The sequence below is a fragment of the Diuraphis noxia genome, unplaced genomic scaffold (assembly GCF_037042655.1).
Source record: "Diuraphis noxia isolate RWA-SAM2 unplaced genomic scaffold, SU_Dnox_SAM2 contig0001, whole genome shotgun sequence".
Classification (NCBI taxonomy): domain Eukaryota; kingdom Metazoa; phylum Arthropoda; class Insecta; order Hemiptera; family Aphididae; genus Diuraphis; species Diuraphis noxia.
Window position 1 is genome coordinate 26,552,395 of NW_028301711.1, and position 22,638 is coordinate 26,575,032.

Sequence of the window (22,638 nt, forward strand, 5' to 3'; positions counted from 1 at the left end):
AGTAATCGGATATAATTTAATGAACTCAAAAGCTTTACATACCTACTGCAAAATTGTGAATATAATAGATGTCTTGTTGATGTATAATGTATAATGTAACATTGACAAATGACAAATCAATAAATCCACTTTTCTATCAAATGTCATCATACTCATCAAAACCTTAAATTAAAATTATTCACCTTTAAGGTGCTCAAAATTAGATTTTTATTTTTATTTTGTGTTATGCAGTAGCGAGGCTTGAGGTTTTTGGTCGGGGAGACACTGAAAAAAAATGGCACTAATATGCCTAGACTCCCCCCCTTTTTTTTCGTGCTTGAGCCCGGCAATTATGGACATTATCTATAACTTATAAGGTAAAAAATAAATGTTCAAAAACTAAAAACAAAATTGAATTATATTTAAAAACTTAAAATATATACTAAAGATAATATTAATTAATATTTAATATAACATAATATATTGTACATAAACATAATATATGCAATAAAATAAAACACTACAAGTTTACGATGGCGCGGCGTGAGTGTGACAATCGCAACGGCAACGTATTAAATAATAAATATTAAGGATTGAGGTAATTACGAACGGCGAGACATGTCTCATAGCGTACATAGTAAACCCCACTCTGATTGACAATCCCCTGTACCCGCGTCCCCATATTTGTGAGACGTTGCGTCGCAACGTCTCTTAGATATAATACCATATTTGGAATGACCCGTATCGCCAGCTCGTACGCACGGCCGTATCGCGCGCTTCTAATCTATTTTAAGAAATCCATAACTGTACAACACTACAACGAAAAACCGATTTTAACAATACTGAAACATATACATAATATATTTTATAATATAAAATAAAATTCACATTTTCTAATATTAAATAAAACAAAATAATTATTTGTTTGTCCCGTGTTCTAATTTCTAAGTGGGGAGACGTTGTCTCTTTGTCTCCTATGACGCTTCGCCACTGGTGTTATGTGTATTAAAAGTACTCTTTTCTGGTTATTTTTAATTAGACACATGTAATTTCTCTGTTTAAACTACAATAAATAAATAGATATACCTAAATAATATTTGTTAACATATTTAAATAATTCAAATTTTGGTACTGAATCTTTTTCATGCAACCACTATAGTATGATAAGTAGTTGATTTTTTTAATATTTTGAACTTTTATAACATATATTGGAACATTTCTAAAACGAACAAAAATAGGTACTTACATTTTTTTTTTTTTTTTGAAATAATAACATTATAATTAATATACCTAGTATAAAATATCCTAGATTTACAAACTGTATCCGCTCAGAATTGTTTTTTGTATTAAATTCACTATATGATTGAATTCAAGTTTAATATCAAACATTACGGCAACCCACTTGTAACCTGCTGCACAGTAGAGCGACATCCGCTTACCTGCATTTTTTTGTTTGATATTTTAAAATTAAATAAGTCATAGAAAAACATCGGGAGGAGAGTTTCCCACTTGACATCAAGACATTAATAGTCCAACAAAATTAAACAATAATCAAGATTCAGGCAACTATGATTATCAACTTTTGATAATAATAAGGCCACAACCACAGTATACATTTGACTTTTATTAGTTTTATTGTCACATTGTATTTATTATATTATGGTACTATACTCGAGACTGACTAATTGGAATGATTGACATAAGTCAATAATTTAAAAAACGTTAAGTGCTCAACTTCAATATCCATGGTTCCACTATATGATTCTCCTGTGTTTATGCTACTACTTTTTAATAATAGCAAGCAGTATTCTCAGCATACACACCTGTTACTAAGATAGACTAATCACTCTGTACACATTGACACAATTTTATCAATGCTTCTATTATGATATCAAGTACTCTAATACAGTGGTTGCCACTTATAGTGATCAGTGATCACATTCGACACATTCGTTCAAGAGTACTTTGATCACTATAACCAGAAATTACTGTAAGTGGCGATTCAAAAAAAAAAAGTAGAAAATAATGTAACAATGTTTAAATATTAAAATTATATTTATGCATTATTATTATTTTTTATTTATTATAGTTTTAATATTTTTATTTTTATACTATACATACAGTACACTGATTGACAGGCAGACTAAAACAAACTGCATATAAAGTGTAAAATATTAGTGCTTGTGAGAACAAAAACTGTTTCGAACATGTACGAATGTACGATATTATGAAGTATCGCTCATTATGTGTGTTACATTAGATAAGATTAGCTCGATTAAAGTACATAATTAGGATAATTGTCATTTGTAATCGTTTTCTCTGTACACAAAAAGAGGTGATATTATTGTAAATTATATTTATATTTTATATTTCTGATCACAATAATTGAAAACCTGATCACAGTATGCGATGAAAAATGTACTTATAACGACTGTTTGTTCCGTTTCTGGTATTTTTGATCACTATAAGCGACCGATTCTTATAACCAGTGAACACTATAAGCTAGGACCATTGTACTTATAAAAAGTATAGAAGCCTTAAGACATACTTTAATTAAATACCTATATCTTTTATAAAAATTCAAAAACAATGTTATTATTTAAAATTATATATTACCATTTTTTAAATAAAGTTAATGTTCTTTAAGTACAAGATCAAAATCAATATCTTTAAGACAGATTATTAATAAAAATTTCATATAAAACTTTGTATTTATCTATACATGGAAAACAAAAACAAAAACAAAATGAATATGTAAATAAAATAAAAATTACAAAAATAGGATTTAATTATAGATTGTAAAAAAATAATAATAATATAAATATAGATATTCAATAAAGTTAATACTCTTACAAATTGTAACTAAATAAAGTTACTTCATTACAATTGCTATTCTATAAAAACAATGATTCTTTAAAGTTTGTTTTTACTTAATATAAATGTTGTTTGAAATAGTTTTTATTTTAAAACATTTTACATATTGAAATAATTATCATAAAATTTAAAAATATATTACTTAATTTGAAATTTTAATAATAAGCATAACAATATTATAAAGACAATTCAATGACTGTTTTATTTGTGTTATTTCTGAAAACGTCTTTTATTTTATAATGTTTTAAAATTTATTTAATTTAAAAGATAAGTAATTTATAATAACTTAATTAATAAACGGATTACTTATTTATTTTGTATTAAATTCTTACATGTAATATCTAAAAACCTAATAAAATACAGTCTATTATTTTTAGTAATTAATATTTACAATAAGCAAATTTGGTCAACAGCAAGAATTTATTTATTATATAAAATGAAGTAATAAAATAAATAAATATTGTCTTATATAAAAAGTTATCTTTAAGAAGTAGAATATTGATTAAAGAACATTTCAACAAAACACTTATTAAATAATTTTTATTTTGAATAAAAATTGCAGAATAAAATATACATTTTAATAACAATTTTTGATTTATACAAAATGACTGCAAAAGTAAGAATACTTTTTGATAGTTATAATTCAATTTACATCTATATACAAATGCTTTATGGGAACATTATAAGTTACTATCTATCGATCATCAAAAAAATAAATTATCTGGCATCTATCTTCAATAGTTATTTTATCATTTTATGTATTTTTATAATACGCCCCAGGCGTTGTTTTGGTGTAGCCATACCTTTTCTTGGTCTCCCAACTAAAAGGTAAACATAATAAAATATACAAAAATTTGTAAACAAACATTATTATAACCAAACATCAATAAAACAACAATACAAATAATACAATATATTTGGGATTTCAATTCACAACTTTAAATGTTAACCACAAAGACGCGTCTAATTCATTAAAATTTCTGGGGACTAACATGATTATGTTGACATGTGAGTGGAGGTCTTAGATCCCATATAACTAAATTTTTTTTACATTTTTATGGGATAAGCCTGCTCGTAATTTTCGCCTATGTGCAAAGGTTAAAGCTGTGGTGCCTATTAGTATTAGCATTTAAAATACTTTTTAAAAAGTATTTGCTTAAAATACTAGTTTCTATACAGTGTATGATTTCAAATAGAATACTGAGTATTAAAACTGCAAAATAGAGATATATAGTAATAATATTAACTGTATTACCCTTGGGAGTCAATGAATCACAATTTTTTTTTTTTATTGATTCCTCAATATTTATCTCGTCTGTAAAATCAGTAGCTGGCTTTGAAACATCTATGTCTTCTAAAACTTGTTTAACTTTTGGTAAACGACCTTTTTTCTAATTGGAGTAAATTAAAAGATCATAAATAATTAATTATTCAATGACTGAAATCATTTTATGAATTACATACCAAACGTTTGATTGCTGCTATGTTGTTCTTATTATTTTTACATTTATTTTTCTTTGATAAAGGTTTTTCAACTTTAGGATACAAACACTTGATATGTTTGCGTGTTAAGCGGTCCCCAGGAATTAAGATATTAGGTGGTGGTTTCCAAGTCACATCATTGGTATCCTCATCATCAGAGTTAGTTATAGCTGGATATACTGTTATTAAAATTAATTGATAAAACATAATTTTTATACTATATAAATTTTAAACATGTTATAACATTAATTTTAATTGTAAACAATAAATAACAGTAATTTACTATAAAATTAATAAAAACTAAAAATCTATTAGGTATTAATTTAATAAATATAACCAACAATTCTACCTAAGTTGCATGTTTTATACTTACAATTTAATAATATTCGTATATTTAAAATTAATAGACATACCATATAACCTAAATAAAAATGTTTGATCCAACAGTAAATTTATATTTATTTTTATCTACATTTAATTTTTTTTAGGAGTGATGATTTTTACTTTTTTCTATTGTTTTACAACAATTTTTAGATTAAATTGAATATTAAAACATTTAAATAAACCATATTAGTAGAATAAGTAGTTAAAATAAAAAGTACATGCAGTTTTTTTTTGTTTTATGTAAGTACTTACTTTAAAATGTATTTGTCCTAACAGTTCATGACAATTAGAATATGTATGGTTAATATGAAATTTCTCTAAAAAAATAAGTTCAATATTTTAATATTTCTTGGACTTTTTGGTATATTCATTTTAAAATCTAGAAATGTCTGTACTAATCTTACACATTTCAAGTTCATAAATCATCGAAATACATTCTTCATAGAATTAACAGGCATTCAGAGATAATCAAATATATAAATAGGATGTCACACTGGCATTTGTTGTCACATTCTTACAAGTGTGTAACATAGCAAATTTACACTAAGCAGATCACTTGTAGCTTTGTTGGTTTAATAATTAGAGTGAATCCACCTCTTATGAAACTTGATGGAAAAAACATAATCTGTGTTTATATGTGGTTTTTTTTAGTAAAGTACAATTTTTTTTAGCAACTTTTTCATATATAAAATAGCATAAATTAGAATGCTTATAACTCACTTTAAAATTTAACTATTGAAAAAAACTCACATACAAATACAGATCATATTCATAACATCAAGTTTCATAAGAGGTAGATTTACTCTAATTTTTAAACTAATGAAGGTACTATATCTGCTGAGGGTAAATTTGGTATGTTATGCACTTATAAGACGAAGGCAACAAATTCCAGTGTTATGTCCTCTTAAAATACTATACAAACAATCTATCGATATTGCTGTATAAATTATTGGTATAACACATGGAGAAAATATACATTTTCAGGTTGTCGCTGTTGTTGGGAACTACAGACATTTAAAACCACAAAAATTACGTTTGTAAATTACACTACAATTATTACATATAATACAAATTATTAGACATTTTATATAATTTTTTTTTTTTTTTTTGCAATACAAGAGATAGTTCAATAAATGATTCAGATTATCTAGATTTAATTATTGTACCAAAAAAAATTGAACACAACATTTACTAATCACCCAGGAACTATAGCTGTTATTTTTATATGGATATATTTTTACAATTTAAATCCTTAACTTTTAATAATTCTAGAAAAAAGCAGTAATGAATAATTATAATCAATTTGATTTTCATAATAATAAATAATAAATATACTAATATTAAAAATTTTTAGTTAATACTCAAAATGTTTTATAGGTTTGGTAGTATTATTTGGATACAATGAATATTGTAAATGATAAAAAAAGTAATAAGTTATCTAGTAAATCAACTATCTAGGTTCTTTTATCTTACATGCAATCTTAAAATATGTATCTTACATTCATATTTACTACTATATTTTACTACCATTTATGGGTAGATTATAAACTTATAAAAAACTATTTTGATTTACTAAATCAATATAATACAAACAAATATTTTAAATTAACTTACTAAAATTTTCATCTTGACGAATAGATTCAATTGATTCATCACATATATCAATCAACTCTGATTCAGTTTCATCAACTTTCTGAACAAATTCGCAAGTGTACGACCTATAGTTTGTATATATATTTTATTTTGGATATTCTATTTATTATTAACAAGGATTGGACTTTCTAGTATTTAGAAAAACTATAATATAATCCATAAAATATTAAAAAAGAATATAAAATTTAAAATATCATATTCACTAAAATATGGAAAATAATAATAAAATCGAATAGTATTTTTATATGAATTATTATTTATTACTTAATAATTATTAGGCATACTACATTTTAGATTATGCAATTATAAAAACATAAACAAATCATTTTCATTCGAATAATCTTCAAAGTGTTAAGTAATACTATTCAAGACTATTGTAAAAATAAAAATTAGTTCTAGTTAAACTATTCATTTGTTGTTATGCCATACAATTTTACCCGTCTTCTGTTAAAAGTTTATCAGTTTTGGTAATATCTCTTTAATTAACATGGTTTTAAAACATTTTATCATGTTATTGATATAATTTAATATATATATATATATATTGGTCAAACATATTCAATGACACCTTTGCTTTTCACCAAGTTAAAAAATTATATAGCTATTTTTCATAACTTTTAAATGAAATCATAATGTCCGGGGTCTTTTCATTCAAAATGTGTTTCACTTAACCCACAATTGGTACAGTGAAAAAATATAACTTTACTGATAAAACACAGTATGATATATCTTGTTTCATTTAATAACAATATTTTAATTGTTTATGATCAAGTATTTAAATAATTGTATGTTCACGAATATTATAACTACACAAATTCACTTTTTTTCTACTTAAAAATTATTATTTCTTATCATGTCAATGAATGTTTTATAAGCATGAAATAATGTTTAACCAATTATTTGTTAAATCTTTATTTTATTCTAGGATTTTTCAAAATCAGATATAAAGGCTAAAACCTATATCATATAATGATAGAAGAAAAAACATAAAACTAAATTTAAAATATATAATTAATATATATATATATATATATTTATGTATTATACTAATATATTTTTCAGGTAAAAATAATCTAAGCCAAAAAGCAATTACAAAGTTATTTTTCAATACTTAATTTAAAAAATATTTTTTCTTATATTCATAGAAGTACATAGATTGTTAATACTTAATAAAAACAAAAATATTTCTTAACTTTAAATAAAATGTAGTTAAAATAAAATAATAAGTATAATTTTATTTTAAATACTGCAAAAGCAAAATGTTAAAGCTTTAAACCCATGAATAAATATTAAATTAACTTCTTATCTATAAATTTATTTTACGTAACTTTCATTATTGAACTACTATCCATAAAAAATAAAACAAATCTGATTTGTAAATTAACAAAAAATAGTAGAACAAATTTAAAATTCTTAGAATACGCAACAATCAATTTTATGTTTAGAATTCTCAATGTAAAACAAATGTATAGCTTACTCTGCTATTTTTATCTTAATACTACAATAGTTATAAAATTCTATTGAATCCAAGCCCAGGTTATAAAATTGTGCATTTTTTTTAATATTGGAATTGAAACTTACACAACTTCATCTTGTTTCGTAGGTGAATCTTTACCTTCAATGTCAACGTCTGGTTCTTGCTTTTTTATTCTAATAATCATTTTATCTAAATAAAAATATTATTCTTTAATTAATATTAGTAAGAAACATAAGTAAATCATACATAATAAACATACCTTGAGTAGCTAATTCACTAGAATACTTTTTATGATGAGATTTATTGATCATTTCATCAATTTCTAATTCCATATTTGTTATAACTTATAAGCTACCTACAAAAAAATATGTTAAATCAACATAAAAGTAATTTGTTAATAATATATTGTAATAAAATAAAATTAGAGTTTGTATTAATAGGTTAATTTTCCCCTAACAAAAAAAAAATTGTTTTAAATTATTGCCTAATTAAAATGAAAAATACTTGAATAATAATCAAAAACATAAATATATGATTTTGGTATCTGGCTTCAGCCATTGATGTGCTTAGAGTGTCAACATCAGTCAGTTACATTATTGATGGATGGGCAACCATCAGGATCCTTAGTAAAAAATCCTTGCTACGCATACACATATTTATAATAATTGTATCAAACCAGGCACTGATTCAGTGGGGGAGAAGGTGTAAACGGTGTTTAATTTAGGGAAAAATACTTAGAAAAAAGAATCCTAAAAAATTCTAAGTTGTTTTTAATATTTCCTCTCATTACATCTGTCTGGATCCCTCAATGTTACAATCCATAACTTTTGCATTAGTTAATGGGTCCAATATCAATAAAAACAAATTGTATATGACAATATTGGGTTCAAATATCAATACTTTAGTTAGGATTATGAACACTAGTAAAAGTAGTAAGGATATACTACTACAGTGGCGTAAATTGGCCTCAATTTCTGGTGGTGTAAAGAAATATTTTACTTTCGGTACCTAACCACCAATACTCTAAATTCCTTTAGAAGTTCGTGCCGTGAAATTGTTTACCTATCTATAGTAATCTAGTGTCCTAATTGTACCTAGAAATTAGTATAACAAATATTAAGGAGATATTGTTATTTTTCAAGTAACGTTTTTGAAAAGAAAAAATTTAGAAATTGTATTAATTTGTGTAATGTTTAATTAATTAATATACATACATCATATTTGCTATAACAGTGTGAAAATTTTCAATATTTATATTATTTAACACTAAACAAGATAATAAGGTACCTACCAAGGAAAATATGATTTTTTGGCAAAGTGATAGTGTAGGTATTTAAATAATAGTGTTTGTGAGTGCTGATTTAATTTTGAATACCTAGTTAACTTCTTATTATTATAATTATAATTGAATAAACTATCTTAGATTCCTAGACACTATCTTAAGTAGATAGTGCCATGAATTAAGATATATAATATTATATCTTAATTTGTGAATAGTAATATAAAAAAAAAATGAAACACGCAGATTATAATTTAACTATAACAGATTTATTATACCGGGTGATTTTTTTTATCATTAAACTCTCATTATTTCAAAAATTATTAATGTTTTTGGAAATATTTTTTTACATAGTTTTAAGTTGTTAAAAAACCAACGTTTTTATTTAAAAATTATATTTTTAAATATTTTTTAACCTTATCATTTTTTAAGTATTTTACTTTTTTGAATGACAACATAGAGTTTTAATTTCATATTCCAAAGCGGAATATTTTTCTAAGTGTTTTGATTCATAAAAATTGAATTTAGGACGAGTAGTTAATCAGTTATAAGCATTTAAAGTTTAGACAAGTGAAAAAACTTATTGGAACAATGTAAAAAAAATATTCAAAAACATTAATAATTTTTGAAATAATGAGTGTTCAATGATAAAAAAATCACTCGGTATAAGTTTCAAGCATGTATTTATCAGTCAAATCTACGATTATTTTTTTTTTCAAAATTTGATCTTGAAGACTTGAAATGCTTATAAAAAAAATTGTGACTGCGTATTTTTAATATTTTTCATCTGCCTTTGTAACAATATATTAGGAGCTTTCTATTAAATTGTCAATCTTTTTTACCCAACAAATAAAATATTATTGACATTCATACAAAAAAAACTAAACAAATTGGAAACTGGAAATGTCCGTAAACAGGTCAAAACAAATCAAAATATTTTGAAAATTGTATCGTGTATAGAAAATGCTTTAGTCATTTGTTTTAAATTAAACTACACAGAGACAAAAAAATAAAAACACATCACTGTAAAATGATAACATTCATTGCTCCGCTTAGAACCTAAAATGTTTATGAAGTTCTAACTCAAAATAGTTTGGAAATTTTTATAATTTTATTCTAATACTTTAGATGCCAATTAAAATATGTTTACAGATACTTGTTTAATTAACTAATATATGCTTTTGAAAATAGAAACTATAGGTACCTATACAAATTTTTATGATTTTCTGGTGGTGCAAAAATAAACACTTGTACCATCCAATGTACGCCACTGTACTACTATATCCAATAACATATTGAAGCGAGGGTATTGACCCCCTAACCAGAAAAAAAATTAAATATCACTATCACCAAATCGGTTTTATATTAATATAGACGGTATAATGTATCACACCAAATATATTTAAAAAATTAATACATTCATCCGTATTAAGACATTAAAATCTGTGGTCACTTTGTTGCCAATAATCAATAATTTTATATTTCAACATTTGCATTGGTCATCATTAGGGAACGGATTTAAATGCTCTAAAAAACAAGAAAAATGGGTTTATATTCAATAAAAACAAAATTTTGTGTTTAAAACTTATAAAAAAACACATTATTGTGAAAAATCTAATAAAAAATATTTAAATACAATACAACCTTCATTAATTAACTTTAGATAAATAGTTTATCGTATCTTATCTCTTATCTTTACCTTAATTTGGGTAATAATCTGTTGTAACTTGTATGTATATATTTTGTGTCTACACATATCAATAATAATTTCACAATTTCGTAACATAATACATATTTAGGTATTCAAATTTTTTTTAGAACGAATATGGAAAAAATGACTTAAAAACCACAAAATGCACTAAAAATTTCAAAAAATGCATTAAAGTCTTCAAAATGCAAAAAAATGCAACATAAAAGTTACATTTTTTAATTCTTTGATGTATGAAATGAACTTTTTGCTTGGAAGCCAATGTTTTCGGACATTCAGAAAAAAATTCAATTTGCATTCAAATCCGTTCCCTAGTCATCATACAATTTAAAAGGTAAAAATGAGTATATTATAAATTTTAGTGTATATAATATACTATCAAGTAACAATAAATAACAATACAATCAAACTATGAAGGTGTAGATATGAATATAAGGAATGTGAAAATAGTATTACAAACAATACATTTACCAATTTCACTTAATTTACAATTAACACAATGTTATTTGTAATACTTTTAAGGTCTAGTAAAAGTGAATTATTTACTTCAAAAATAAGTAATATCAACTGAAATTCCGAATAACTGTAGACTTGTAATACAAACTACCAACTCTATACATTAACAGAAAGGAATAACCTGAAAATACATTTAAGCGACACAATGATTTCAACAATGAGGAACCATCAATTTGAATAATCATTTGGAATAACTTAACAGCATGCAAGGGCTTTAGGATATGAATAGTACCAAAACATTAAAACTGAATGGGGTCTAAATTAATCTGCTCAACAGCTATTGAATACTCACCTAAAACTAGAAGGTTTGACACTGACTTAAGATGCAATGATGGGATCGATAATTCTGACCGTCTAGTAGATAGTTACGCAAAATGTTTTCCACTTTGGCGCTTAACGGTATGAAACAATGAAAACAGTATTAATAAAGACATATTAGAAAATAGTTGGCTGAAAAATTAAACTAACGTTAACTAACAACACAATATTACAATAACCATATTTTGTTTTCTAAATACATATTATCATTCGTACCTAGTATCGAAAACAGACTATCGATAGCAATTCCATAACAAATTCACAAGTACCTATCGTAAATTCGAAAGCGCCGTAGCTAGGAGATTCTATCGCCAATCTGTGAATAAATAAAATAATTATTGATAAAATTATAAATATTTAAAAAAATATCATAATTTTATTCAGTTAAATCTGATGGTCAGGTATCGACGACAGTATTGTTACTTGTTATTCAAAATTCGAATAATCGTAAACCGACAACGGTGAGCAGCGGTAAAAAGTTAACACTCCATCGATCGTCAGGAATTAAAATCGTTCGATAGCGTAAATAAAACGCTGTTATCATTGTTGTGATTGTTAAAAACAATAACGTTGGAATTGGAACACTAATTTTTTAAAGTTTTGACTCGGTCATGGTTAGAATTGCAGAAGTTGCTACTGTTGCTACCATATTTTAGCTTTTTAGCTAGTACCTAAGTACCTATTAAATTTTTTTGACAGACGGTTGTTATAGGATATTTATTATATCGACAACAAAATGGAAAAATTTATCAACTACCCATGTCGGCCATGTGTATCACATTCATATTAATATAAGATATCTCTTAAGTCTTAGATCATATAATATAATATATTCTACCTTAAAATCGGGCGAACAATAGTCAGGTGAGAAAATCCCGCGAAAAAAAGTCCGATGTTATAAAAGTCCGGTTTATTTGTTTTATATATTTATTTATAAGTGAAAAGTGAATTATAATATGTTTATATACACAATATTATACTTTTATAGTTATGTGTAATATATAGAATATAAGAGGTTATATATATATATAAAACATTTCATTTTTAAGTGACAAATCAGTTTTCAACTCCTTTAGTCGCATACAGTTGGACTGAACCACTTAACACAAAATATTGGCATTTAATTTATAATTATATTAGTCATTATATTGACGTAAAAATTGTGATGTATATCATCGTTTGTTGGCGACTTTATTAAGTTGAGTCACCTAATGGCTAATTCTATTATAATCTTTCAATATTAGCTATTATAGGATCATATAGTGTGATGCAATGTTATGTACATCAAAAGACATTTCTAGTCCAAAATTAATAAAGCAACACAATCATGCATTCATGCCAGCGATAAGAATATAATATTGGAAGTAGAACAGTTTACACATTTGGTAGGTCATAGTCATCCCACAATATGGCTGCAAATTAAAAAAATTAAACTAGAGATTGGAGTCGATAAGACAAAAATAGCAAAACCAAAAATTAATTAAAAAAATATCAGGCTTAAAACTTATACTTTATATTTCGCATAAAGGCTATAATGATTCAGGCACAGAGTTACACCAGTTACAGAACATATATCCTACAAAAATAACTATAGAAAAATGTAAAGGAACAAAATATAAATAGGACTAAAGAAGTACATTAAGTAAAATATAAATAAATAATATACTATACATCATATTATTATCAAATACATATTTTGTATTTGATGAATTAAATGTATATATATAGGGCTAGGATTTATATGCAATAACAAATTGTAAAATATGCATTTGATTTACCAAAATATGCAAAAATATGCAAAAACAAATTTTTATTATTTCTAGATATGTATTTTTATCATAATTCATAATTTATTATTATTACATTAAATATAAGTTTATATAATTACATTAAATATTAGTTTATATTATTACACGCTACTATGATATGTAGTTTCAAATTTTCAAATATGAACGACCGGCGATTTGAACGTAGAATAGATTTATACTGACTAAAACTCCTTTCCACATCACACGAGGTTATTGGTGCATATTTGAATGACGCGATTTTCCCTGGAGTTAGATTAATATCAATATCTTCTTCTTCATTTTCATATTCACCGTTTATAATTCTATGAATTTTTAATAGTGTTTTAAATCCCTTATTTTTTTTTAGTATAAAATCCATTTTAGTTTTTACCAATTCTGCTACTCTCCCGTTACATTTATTCAGTTTATCTTTCACATTTAAAATAGTGTTTAAACCTTCGTCAAGGGATAGTGTACTTTTTTCTAGGTTAGTAATAGCTTGGCTGAGAAAACAAAAATTACTTTTTAAATATGCCAAATCATTTTGTAAATGTTTGTCTTCAAACAATTCTTTTGATTTTTTAATTGATTCTGCTTCGTCGTCTAAATTTGATATTACAGATTTTATTGAATCAAAATTATTTGAATAGTATTCTACTGCATTTAACCATGTACCCCATCTAGTGATAATTGGTTGAGGTGGTAAAGGTAAATTTGGGAATAGTTCACGTAGTTTGATAATTCGGCTGGGAGCTTTCAAAAATACTTTTTTAACTGTCGCTATTAATTTATCAACAGTAGAATATTCATTTCGTAAACATTCGCTAATTCTATGAATCCCATGTGCCAAACATGTTAAATGAATTAAATTAGGGTATAACATAGTCAAGGAATTCGCTGATTTAACCATATATGGCGCGGCGTCAGAAACAAAAAGTAAAACTTCTTCGTACTTCACTCCTGATGGCCATAATAGGTGCATTGCATCATTAAATATTTTGCCAATAGTTTGGAAATTACATTTTTCTAGTTCTTCACACATTAATAGATACGGCTTTGAATAATTGTCTTCGTGGAGGAGACCAACTATGACGTTACAAACATATCGACCGTCAACGTCCGTGGTCTCATCTATTGAAACCCAAATTGGCCCATCACCAATTTCCGAACGAATACGAGAAATAGTATTTTCATAAATTGAAGAAACATAGTTTTTGCGAATTGTAGACTGGTCAGGAACACAGTTACCAGTATATTTTTCTAAAAAATGTTTAAATGATGGATGATTTAACTTCCATAAAGGTATATCCGATTCTAACATTGCTTGACATAAATCTAGAGGAAAATTTGCTTGTTTATTTTGGTTATCTAATGTATTTTTAATGAACGACTGTTTAGATTTGGCTTTTAAATTAATATTTTTGTTATGCTTGCCTGTATTTAAATGCTGTACCACCTGAAAACGTTTTGTTACGGGCACAGCTTGATCACAAATAATACAATATAATATTTTACCATCTGTTTTAAAAACGTCACTTGAAAATTCTTCTACAAATTTGACGTAACTTGGCACTTTCACTTTGTACTTTCGGCATTTTATAAAATTGTTAACTGATACTGTTATTAAAACCACTCAAATTTTAAGTATAAGTGTCCGCACATTTACGCAACACACGTCGTACTAATGAAATTAAATACGTCGTTAAATAATGTGTAGGTAATCCTATCGGTCGTAGATAAGATAATATTAGATGGGTAATATTTATACTATATATTTACAATTCGACGGATAAACCAAAAACTATCGGTATTATGAAATAAACGCCATTTAAAATTAACAATAATTTATAAAAATTTAAGTTAAAAAAAAAATAAAAAACCTTAAAATCTATAAATATGCAATTATATGCATTGTGTTCAAAATATGCAAAAATATGCAAAAAAAAATTGATTTTATTTAAACGAGAGTAAGCAAAATCGTGGACAAATTTGACAAACGATCGATTTGGACTTAAGGAAAAAAACATGCAAATGCATATAAATCCTAGCCCTATATATATATATACATAAAAAAAATTTAAATCGGAAATGATTACTATTTTTAAGGTTAAAACGTCTGCTTTTTTGGGAAAATATATTAAGAACCTCTTCAGGTTCAGATTAAATATTATTAGCTAAATCCATTTCAATCTGAATTAACAATAGAATTGAAAATCTATCGTTATAGTCATAGAATTTCGTAGCCGCATTACTGAAAATGATTTCTCACATATGGACGCATAAAACAGTAAATTTATTAACAAGGGGCTAAACAAATTTCTAGTGGGCTTATAGAATTCTGGGGGGCTAAGCCCCCTTAGCCCCCACCATTATATGTGTATGGGCTTGAAGCAAAACAGAAAAAACTGAAATGTTGTGTAATATTATTATAAAACATTTTAAATTCTAAGTGGATAATATGCTACATATTATATATGTATTTAAGTTATATAGTATTGATTTTACAACGTGTACTAACCAGGTCCTAGGTACCTAATGCAGGTTTTTAAATTTTATAGGTAGGTATTTTAAAACATATTTTTTTCAATTTTTTAATTTTTCTCAAAGGTGAGCAAGGCAATGATACTAATTAAGTGTGGCTAGTTAAGTTAATTCAATTAAATTGCTTTCAGTTAGGTACAGTTAAAAGTTAACTGCATAAGATGGAAAATAAAATTAACTTAACCCAGTTAAAAAAAAGTTAATTCATTTTTCAAGTCATAATACCTAGGTGTTCATAAGTTATAAATTGCCCAAGTATTTTAATTTTTACAAACATTTTTGTCATTTACCAAGACTTAGAAATATGCAAACATAAAACCATTGATTTTAGAATAGACTAGGTATTATATTAGAATGGTCTATTCTATAATCAATGATAAAACTTAAAATTATTATTATAGTACCTACATTGATGCTAGAAACTTATATGTTAACTTACAAACTTTAAATTATACTAAACTTATTAGAGTCTAGGAAAAGTATTAGTAGTGGCATACATTTTACTGTAAGTATATACTATCTTAGTTAGACGTTAGACCTATTATATTTTATATTATTATTAGAAAATTAAACTACCAAAATCGAAAGCATAAGTTGTGTCTGTTGGTTCCACGTGATAAAAAAAATGTAATTAACATCACTGTACAATAATGATAATTAACTAAAAAACTTAAGGATGATTTTGTCATGTACCTTAGAGCAGTAGCATAAAGTAGTGGTTGCACGGAGTAGCACTTGCGACCTCTGAAAATATCATAGAGTCGCAAGACTGTTTCAAAAAATTGAAATATTATTTATTTATTTTTATTATTTAATTAATTAACTAATTTATATTTTGAAAACCAATTTTTAATTTTGTTTTGAATCACTGGAGTTATTATTATAATATATACGTTCCACATAATTTTCTTATAGTTTTGTTTTTGACAATTTACCTACCAATATATGTATTTATTGTGATTGGCAGACTCAAGTCTCAATGGTAGCTGAATGTTGTTAATGAAAACGTGTTTCATTATTGTATGTTTATATAGATTAAAATTATTATTTGTTTAAATACATATTCGTTTATTTTCCGACAGCTTGCTAAAGTAGACATATTTCTTGTAAAAATATCGAAGTCAAAAGTAAGCCTCTATTTTTGCTTTAAATTTATATAACTTTTGAATATACATATTTAGTATGCATTAAGTTTAAAGTAGCTGTTAAAATATAGTATATTAAAACTACAATTTTAACAAATAAAACAATTTATATCTGATCTGTAAATTAATTTATCAGGTAATATAATATTATTGAATAAGTTTGATGCAATTATTTATTACAATCTAGACTAAAAGAACTGTTGTATTTTATGTATTCACATATTGTTTAAGAAAATTATACATATTCTATTGACGGTAATTAATTATATATTTATATACCTACCCTATTTATAGTGTAGGTATATATTCATAATACATACCAGTTACCAATAGATACTACTTATATGTGTTTAAGGTTAAAATAATTTTGTTGAGATTGTGTACTTTTTACTTATATTATTAAATTTAGAACAAAATATAAAACTTTTTAGGGGGATGTGATGGGCTTAGCCCCCCCAAAAGTTTGTCTAACCTGAAAACTATGATCTCACAACATATTATTTACCACGTCGTAACCAGACAACTCGTAACTAATAACTATCAGAATTTACACATTTATGGATTTTATTTAATAGAGGGTATCGTAGGATATATTTAGTAATTCCTACAATTAGTAGTAAAATAAAATTGTATGGTAGAGGAGAGAGAGAGAGAGCCAAAAAAAAAAATGGTGAGAACCAAAGGTAGAAGGCTACACGTAGATAATATATTATAATTAACGTACCTACCAAAAATAATGTAATTTGTGTGTGTGTGTGTATGTGTGATACTGTGATGTCAATGGTCATTAAATTATTAGATTGATGAAATCGTAAACGAAAAATGTTGTAACATTTTTATGTTAAGTTGCTAAATGTAATTTATCCTGCAGTAAAAAAAAAAAAAGAAAAAAGAAATTTGTACCAATTGAAAATGAAATAAATAATAATAATAGTATCAAAAAAAAAAACAAAAATGCGTTTACAGTTTAAATTTGACTTTATAATCATTATGTATTACTAAGTATCTATTGAATCGATAAACCCAATTTTAAAATGTGTATACCTAATTAAACATGTATTATATATTATAATTGCATTAACGAATTATTTTGAAGAAAAAAAATGTCTTTGAATACATATTATGTATGTTATAATAAACTATAGGGAAACTAAAACGGGTAAGTAAAGACAGCGGCTAGTGGGTGTTGGTATTAAAGAACAGAAGAGTCAATGACAATCCAGGCCACTAACCAGAAATCTTAAAATTATAATATATAATAGATGTAAGTGTATATTATTATATGCGTATGAATATTGCCTTTGAAGCTTGGGGTAGGAATATCTACCAAATTTATGCTTTTCAGTTCAGCAAGAAAATACAGTCGGAGGAGGTTGGACGGTTGGAGTACCATTATTCGTTGCTACTGGATAAACATGATATCAGAAAATACAACACTACCATCACTAACACAGCTACCATTGATTGACTTCCTAAATCTGGAGTCCAGATTTAAATGGACAAGAGGTACATGTAACGATTGTCATCATCGAAATCGTACATTGCTCCTTATGTTGAGCATGGCTAATATGCTTAGTGTTAGTAATGGCAACTATGGCAACCACGACCGTGGACTCGTGGAAATGCGCAATATAATATTATGCTGATTAGAGTTTAGCATAGTACATCGAGTTAATTACCGACCGGAACTCCTAGCGGTGGCAATGGACAGTTGAGTCTCAAAAGTTGATGGCGAAATTGTCAAGGGCTGATAACGACCCAAAGAGGACCTACGGACGACCGGTGCAACTCACATTGGTTATCGGTATACATCACGACACACCACAGCCCTATCGGTAACCCTCAATTATAATTTATAAATTATAAGTAAAGTAATATTTGATGTTCGATATACTATAAGATTTGATATTGTAGCTATAATAATAATTTCAATTTAATAATAGATACATATTACATATATATTATAGTATTATACATCTGTTGAGTACTTGCTTCACATAAGGTAACCCTTAGTAATCCCTCAGTAATAATATCACACACCGAGGTCGAGTCTCTGAGACCTCATAAATATAAACAGAAAGACACCTAAGAAGTGGTACGAAGTAATAGGAGGATAGAAGACGTTTCACCAATTAGGTTAGGTGTGAAAATGTTGTGATCTATAAGCAGTATAAGCTATGGTAGTTTCACGGTATGAGGATCAAAAACCCTATAGTCACCTAGTGGATGGGTGGAGTTTCACAGATAACGTGGAATCACCAGGTATTTATGCAAATTTCACTTTTATAAATTAATTATAAACCGAAGAACAACGTTACTGACTTGATACCTTCATAGTTTGATTAGGTATGTTGTGGACTATCATCCCTAACAATTTTATTTTATTTTTAACATTTTAGAACCCCCATAGTACAATAGAAGAAGGTTGGAGTTTGAACAGTGCTCGAAATGAAAAATTTTACGAACCGGAACGTTTAAAAAATTAATATGAGTATTATAATATTAATTTTTAATTTTAATTATTTTAAGTAATTTTAAGCTTAAAAAATTTACAATTCAAATTGAATACATAGTTTATAATAATTTCCATAATGCTGAATATTTGTCGTCAATTTTTTTGTCACGTTTGCGACTTGCATTGTCATCAGCAGCATGTCCACCTTTGGCTAACCATGACCGTACATATTTTTCAGGACGAAATTCAGTGAGTGGAGGGCCAACACAATTAATAAATAAAAGTGCAGAGACTGTACTAATATTTAATGAAGATCTGAGAGGTGTTATAATTTCATTCATTGAGCTAAAATTTCGCTCGCACTCACTTGTAGATATCGGAATAGTCGCTACGGTTTTAAAAAGTATTTGTAAGTCGTCTGGAACACCTTCTTTTCCTCCTTCCAATTTGAATATTTGAAAACCCCGAACAATATCATTTTCTTTATTTAATTGAAAGTGGCGACATAAGTGACGTATTTTATCATCTCCAAATGTAATATTTTCGATTTCATCATTATCGGAAGTAGGCCATTTTTTTGGATCTAGTACGCTAAGACTATCGATTAAATTTGTATAATTATATATGTTATCCTGTTGATCTTTTTCATGTTGACTTACATGTGATGAATTAGTTGTTATCATCCGATTTCTTAAATTATTTGCTAAACCTCTGTATAGTTGACTCGTATTAATTTGTTTTACCTTTCCATTATGAATAGGAACATTTTTATAAATATTTAATTCAATCGCTTTTAAAGCGCCGGCTAATTTATGTCCGGGCTCACTTACCATCGAATCAAATACTCTAATTGTTGTTCTAATAGATTTATCGGCATCTACAAGAGTGATATTACGCCTTTGCAAATACTCCGATAAGTCTCCTAGTTCATCTAAAGCGTCTGCCATTGCATTAAGATTACTAACAAATTCGACGCTGGAGATCATTAATTTTAACCCGTTATACTTGCTTCTTTCTTTCGAATCTCTTGTTACATCTGTTGAAGCAGATTTAAAATGTTCATAAAGAGCCGAATAATTATTTAAGACAGCATTTATAGTTCGTTTACTAGACGCAACCCAGCGAACAGACAAAATTCTTCCTATTTGTAAAATTTGTTTTTCTAAAGAACTTGCTACTAGTCTTAACTCATTTTGATTTTTTGGCGATTGATGATATAAAGAATACAATTTGTCCATAAATATTTTAAAATGATTTATTCCATCAACTTCATTTACAACATCATTAACGGCAAGCTCTAAACGGTGGTTCGAGCAATGCCAAATAATTAAATTTGGAAACATTTTTTTAAGTCGAGTTGCTACTCCCGAATTTTTCCCAATCATTACGGAAGCTCCATCGCACGCAAAACAAACAAGACATTCTTTTAAAAATTGTTGATCAAATCCATATGTATTCAAACATTCAAGTAACGCAATAGTAATTTGTTCGGCAGAAGTGCTACATAGTTCAATTAAATCGAGATTAAATGTATATGGTTCACCGGGAAATGTTTCAAAAAATGTTCGCAAAACGACCACTAATGTAGTTTTTCTACTAAGAGTCGTTGACTCGTCTACCAAAATTGATATTTTTTTTTTGTCTAAAATTATATCTTTACAAATAATCGTTTTCATTTCAGTAGCCAGGTGGATCGCAATTTTCGCACAGGTCTTATCTGAGTGTAATATGTTCCCCATACTAATCCCGTTTAATACTTGTAAATCAATATCTACCGGTAAATCAACAAATGGTCTTTGACTTTTAATTATTTTGTAAACGGTTCTAAAGATTTTTTCAGTCGTTAAATATTTTGCCCGTTGTAACTCACTAATACCTTTTTCTATCTGTTTTTTTTTTCAGATTGCTGTAAAATGTTTGTTACTTTAATATGGGCCTCCGAATTTTTATGTTCATGTATTTTCTTTCGTAAACTAGACATTTGGGAATCTTTTGTTTGTCCATTCGATTCTATTGAACACTCTTGCCAAGGTTTTGAAATACGTAAATTTTTTTCACCAAATAATCCTAATTGAGTTATTTTTTTACATACACTACAACCTAACTTTTTATTTTGTACAATTAACCAATTATATGATAATTTAAACCCGTCGTACTGACTTTTATTCCAGCAAGTTGGGATATGTACATCACAGTCGGAACTTTCAACATTTTCGACGACCGTTTCAGGATGTTCTAATGCTACTTTTTTATTTGGATTTTCTGTTTCCAATGAATCGTTCGGACGTTTGTTGACCCAATTTAATAAAAACGAACTCATAATTTATAATAATTATAATACTTAAAAGTAAAATGCACCTCACACATATACTGATGCAGTAACTGACCGCACTCGAAGCAAAACACCGACTAAATATATTGTGACATTGTCACTTGTCAAGTATTATCAAACTACAATCAAAATATAATTAGGTAGGTATACACAATGTACACATGTATAACGATTACAGATAGTCGGTAGATAGAGTTTGTTACAATTTGTGACAGAATACGTTATCGATAGTAAATTGGGTATTTTTACGTTTTATTGCCTTTTATTGCGATCACGACTTTAATTGTATAGCGTAGCCTGTGGGAACTTTTCGGTCATTAAATCGTTTACGTTTTTATTTCGAACAATTGCGATAATACGATAAAACGATTATACACGCGTGATGTCAGGTGAAGCCTCAAGGAGTTACAAATTAAACTTCTCTCTATATTAATTATTAAGTATATTAATTTTATATTTTGTCGAAAGGAAATTTTATAATTTTAATCCTCGAAATTGTGATACTGTGAATTATTACGAAACGGAACTCTTAAATTTTAATTTTAACCAACGGGAACGGACGCAAAGTTTATTTTACGAACCGGAACGCCGTTCCGGTGCGTTCCGGTCCATTTCGAGCACTGAGTTTGAATTATGGTACACAATATATAATATACAGCAGAGCCTCGATAATCCGGACGATGCTCGGTCTGAATTCGTCCGGATTAT

The 22,638-nt window shown here is 26.7% G+C and overlaps 2 protein-coding genes across 3 annotated transcripts; both read right to left on the minus strand.

The window, feature by feature from the left end:
* Nucleotides 1-379: 379 nt before the first annotated feature.
* Nucleotides 380-11,866, minus strand: LOC107161785 (uncharacterized). Of its 2 annotated transcripts, XM_089215914.1 has the most exons (7): nt 11,645-11,866; nt 8,109-8,204; nt 7,954-8,038; nt 6,334-6,437; nt 4,318-4,514; nt 4,109-4,244; nt 380-3,674 (listed from the first exon to the last, which is right to left on the minus strand). In XM_089215914.1, exons 2-7 carry the CDS (start codon nt 8,179-8,181, stop codon nt 3,595-3,597), a joined length of 675 nt encoding a protein of 224 aa, XP_089072040.1. In that variant the 5' UTR covers nt 8,182-8,204; nt 11,645-11,866; the 3' UTR covers nt 380-3,594. The 2 variants fall into 2 exon arrangements, with proteins under 2 accessions (XP_089072040.1, XP_089072041.1); XM_089215915.1 differs by lacking the exon at nt 11,645-11,866 and having other exon boundaries at nt 7,954-8,056; nt 8,109-8,210.
* Nucleotides 11,867-19,717: 7,851 nt separating this feature from the next.
* Nucleotides 19,718-21,337, minus strand: LOC149060413 (E3 SUMO-protein ligase KIAA1586-like). The gene has a single exon (XM_089228999.1). It carries the CDS (start codon nt 21,335-21,337, stop codon nt 19,718-19,720), a length of 1,620 nt encoding a protein of 539 aa, XP_089085125.1.
* Between the last annotated feature and the right edge of the window lie 1,301 nt (nt 21,338-22,638).

What these genes read in the sequence shown, in the direction of transcription:
- LOC107161785 (XM_089215914.1), bottom strand. Translation starts at nt 8,181, where the DNA reads ATGGAATTAGAAATTGATGAAATGATCAATAAATCTCATCATAAAAAG. An exon ending in TAGTGAATTAGCTACTCAAG is followed by an intron (nt 8,039 to 8,108) that starts GTATGTTTATTA and finishes ATTTTTATTTAG; the next exon opens with ATAAAATGATTATTAGAATA. An exon ending in TCGTCAAGATGAAAATTTTA is followed by an intron (nt 4,515 to 6,333) that starts GTAAGTTAATTT and finishes TTTTAATAACAG; the next exon opens with TATATCCAGCTATAACTAAC.
- LOC149060413 (XM_089228999.1), bottom strand. Translation starts at nt 21,337, where the DNA reads ATGGGGAACATATTACACTCAGATAAGACCTGTGCGAAAATTGCGATC.